The sequence below is a fragment of the Engraulis encrasicolus genome, chromosome 18, assembly GCF_034702125.1.
Source record: "Engraulis encrasicolus isolate BLACKSEA-1 chromosome 18, IST_EnEncr_1.0, whole genome shotgun sequence".
Classification (NCBI taxonomy): domain Eukaryota; kingdom Metazoa; phylum Chordata; class Actinopteri; order Clupeiformes; family Engraulidae; genus Engraulis; species Engraulis encrasicolus.
Window position 1 is genome coordinate 14,341,984 of NC_085874.1, and position 2,500 is coordinate 14,344,483.

At 47.0% G+C, this 2,500-nt stretch overlaps 1 protein-coding gene across 1 annotated transcript in view; it reads right to left on the bottom strand.

Moving 5' to 3' along the window:
• Nucleotides 1-2,500, bottom strand: part of LOC134469057 (mannosyl-oligosaccharide 1,2-alpha-mannosidase IA-like) — a 180,805-nt gene that overhangs the window by 21,403 nt on the left and 156,902 nt on the right. The window contains exon 7 of the mRNA XM_063223073.1: nucleotides 2,197-2,290. Within this exon, the coding sequence (XP_063079143.1) occupies nucleotides 2,197-2,290 (94 nt within the window). The remainder of the gene's footprint in view (nucleotides 1-2,196; nucleotides 2,291-2,500) is intronic.

A 2,500-nucleotide genomic window follows, 5' to 3' on the forward strand; every position in this document is an offset into this window, starting at 1 on the left:
TGGAGGAGAGTCTAGGGCCTTGTTTTCTTGTGATGTCAATGGGTGCGTGTGTGTTGGTAGGGGGTAGTCTAAGCCTTTATTTTCTTATGATCTCAGAGAAAAAGAGAGAGAGAGAAACAGGAGTCTTGCTGCCTGCTCAGTCACTGTGACAGACAGAAAGATTGAGAGAGAGAGAGAGAGAGAGAGAGAGAGAGAGAGAGAGAGAGAGAGAGAGAGAGAGAGAGAGAGAGAGAGAGAGAGAGAGAGAGAGAGAGAGAGAGAGAGAGAGACAGACGGAGAGAGAGAGAGAGAGAGAGTGTGTATTTGTGTGTTGGTAGGGGGTGCTCTTGGGCTATTTTGTCTTGTGATCTCAAAGTCTCACATGTGTTAAAGACCCCAATGGTGCTTTTGATGACAGGCCTGGCGTGGCTATTCATATGAATGGGCCCCATCAGTCTCTACTGCTGTCGCTACTTCAAACAAGTACAATGAAGGAATGAAGGGCGGGGAGAAAAGGCATTCTGATCGGCACAAGAGAGTGTAGAGTGGAGGGAGAAGAGAAGACACACACATGCACGCACACACACACCCACACACACACACACACACACACGCACACGCACACGCACAGGGATTACTTTCATCACATCTCTCTCTCTCCATCTCTCTCTCTGTGTCTCTCTCGAAATCCACATATCAACACATAGTAAATACTTTGGGTAATAACGCCAACTTGGCACATACAAAATTAATGCTTGCACATCCACGCCAGCTTTCTGCTAACGCAGAAAACACTCCATGCACACATTAGGCACAGAATACACATCCTGCAAATTCACATTGTGCATCCAATCAGGTCAATAACTTTTATCAGGTCTTATTTGGTAAAAATCAATAGACACATAATGTACACAGACAGACACACGCATACATGCTCACACACACGGATATGCTCACACCCACATCCAGCCACACATCCAGTCACACATCCAGCCGCACATCCAGCCGCACATCCAGTCACACATCCAGTCACACATCCAGTCACACATCCAGCCACACATCCAGCCGCACATCCAGCCGCACATCCAGTCACACATCCAGCCACACATCCAGCCACACACCCAGTCACACATCCAGTCACACATCCAGACAGACAGATAGACAGACAGACAGACACACACAAACACTTCTCAGTACTTTCCATGAAGTGCCAGATGTGTGAAATAGCAGGTTTGATTCCTGCCTACTATGCCACATATAGCCCTCCAGCCATATAGACAGACAGGCAGCAGGCCCCGCAGAGAAGTCAAGTGAAAAACGAAGGGCAGGATGAAATGAAAAGATCCCTGGAACGAGGAGCAGATGAGGCGGTGGGAGAGAGTGATATGATACCCGAGAGACGGATGGATGCGAGCTGAGAAATGGGAGGGCAGGGAGGGAGGTGTGATGGAGGGAGAGACGACACAGAGAGAGATATCGGTTAGACAGACAAGACAGAACGGGAAGAGAGGAGAGAGGGAGGGAGGGAGGAGGAGGGAGGAGGAGGAGGAGGGGGAGGGGTATTTATTAGACAGACATGAACTAGAAAATGAGAGAAGAGTGGAGAGGGAAGGAGAGAGAGAGGGGGGCAGATGAAAGAGGCTGTGCTGGATTGAGTGATGACAGTGAACGATGATGGAAGGAGAGATATGGAGAGAGAGAGAGAGGGAGAGAGAGAGAGAGAGAGAGAGAGAGAGAGAGAGAGAGAGAGAGAACAGGAGATAAGGAAGGAGAGACAACAGCAGCAGAGAGCAAGTCAGTCTGAGGCCAAGGAGTGTTAAGTCTTGCCTGAGGAAGGGAAAAAAAGCCAGCGTAGAAAAACACACACGTGCCGCTACAGAGGTAGATAAAGGGAAAGCAGATTTGAAAATGATTGAGTGAGAAACAAAAGAAGAAGAAGAAAAAAACCATAAAACAACAAAGGCAGTGAGAGAGAGAATGATAGAGATGGTTGGGCAGAAGAGAAGACAAGGAAAGCAGAGATGGTGTGAAAAAAGACGTGAATTTGTTACTCGGACATATGCTCAATGGCAATGAAAGTCTTAAGACGAGAGAAATCATTTGTTGGGTGCAACTGACATCCTCCAGCAAGACCTAAGATTTCTTCAAACAGTATGGCTTATAGACAGTGGTGTTGTGAGTCGTGTGTGTGTGTGTCTCTCTGTGTTTCAGACTTACGTTGTCCCCACTGGCCGCTGTTGGGGTTCAGGTAGTTGGGGTACAGGCCTGAGGGCTTGTCTAGCCGGTTTAGAGCTTTTCGGATGTTCATGACCTGTACACGCACGAAAAAACAAACATAAGTAAAAGCCAGGGTTAGTATGGCCACACACAGTACATGGCTGAGAAAGAAATACCCATATAGCATGTGGCCATTTGGCATATTTTTTAAAAAATTAGGCTTAGGTAGGGTTGGACGATATGGAAAAAAAACCATATCACAATAAGGATTACATTACATCACAAAATCACAATATACCACAAA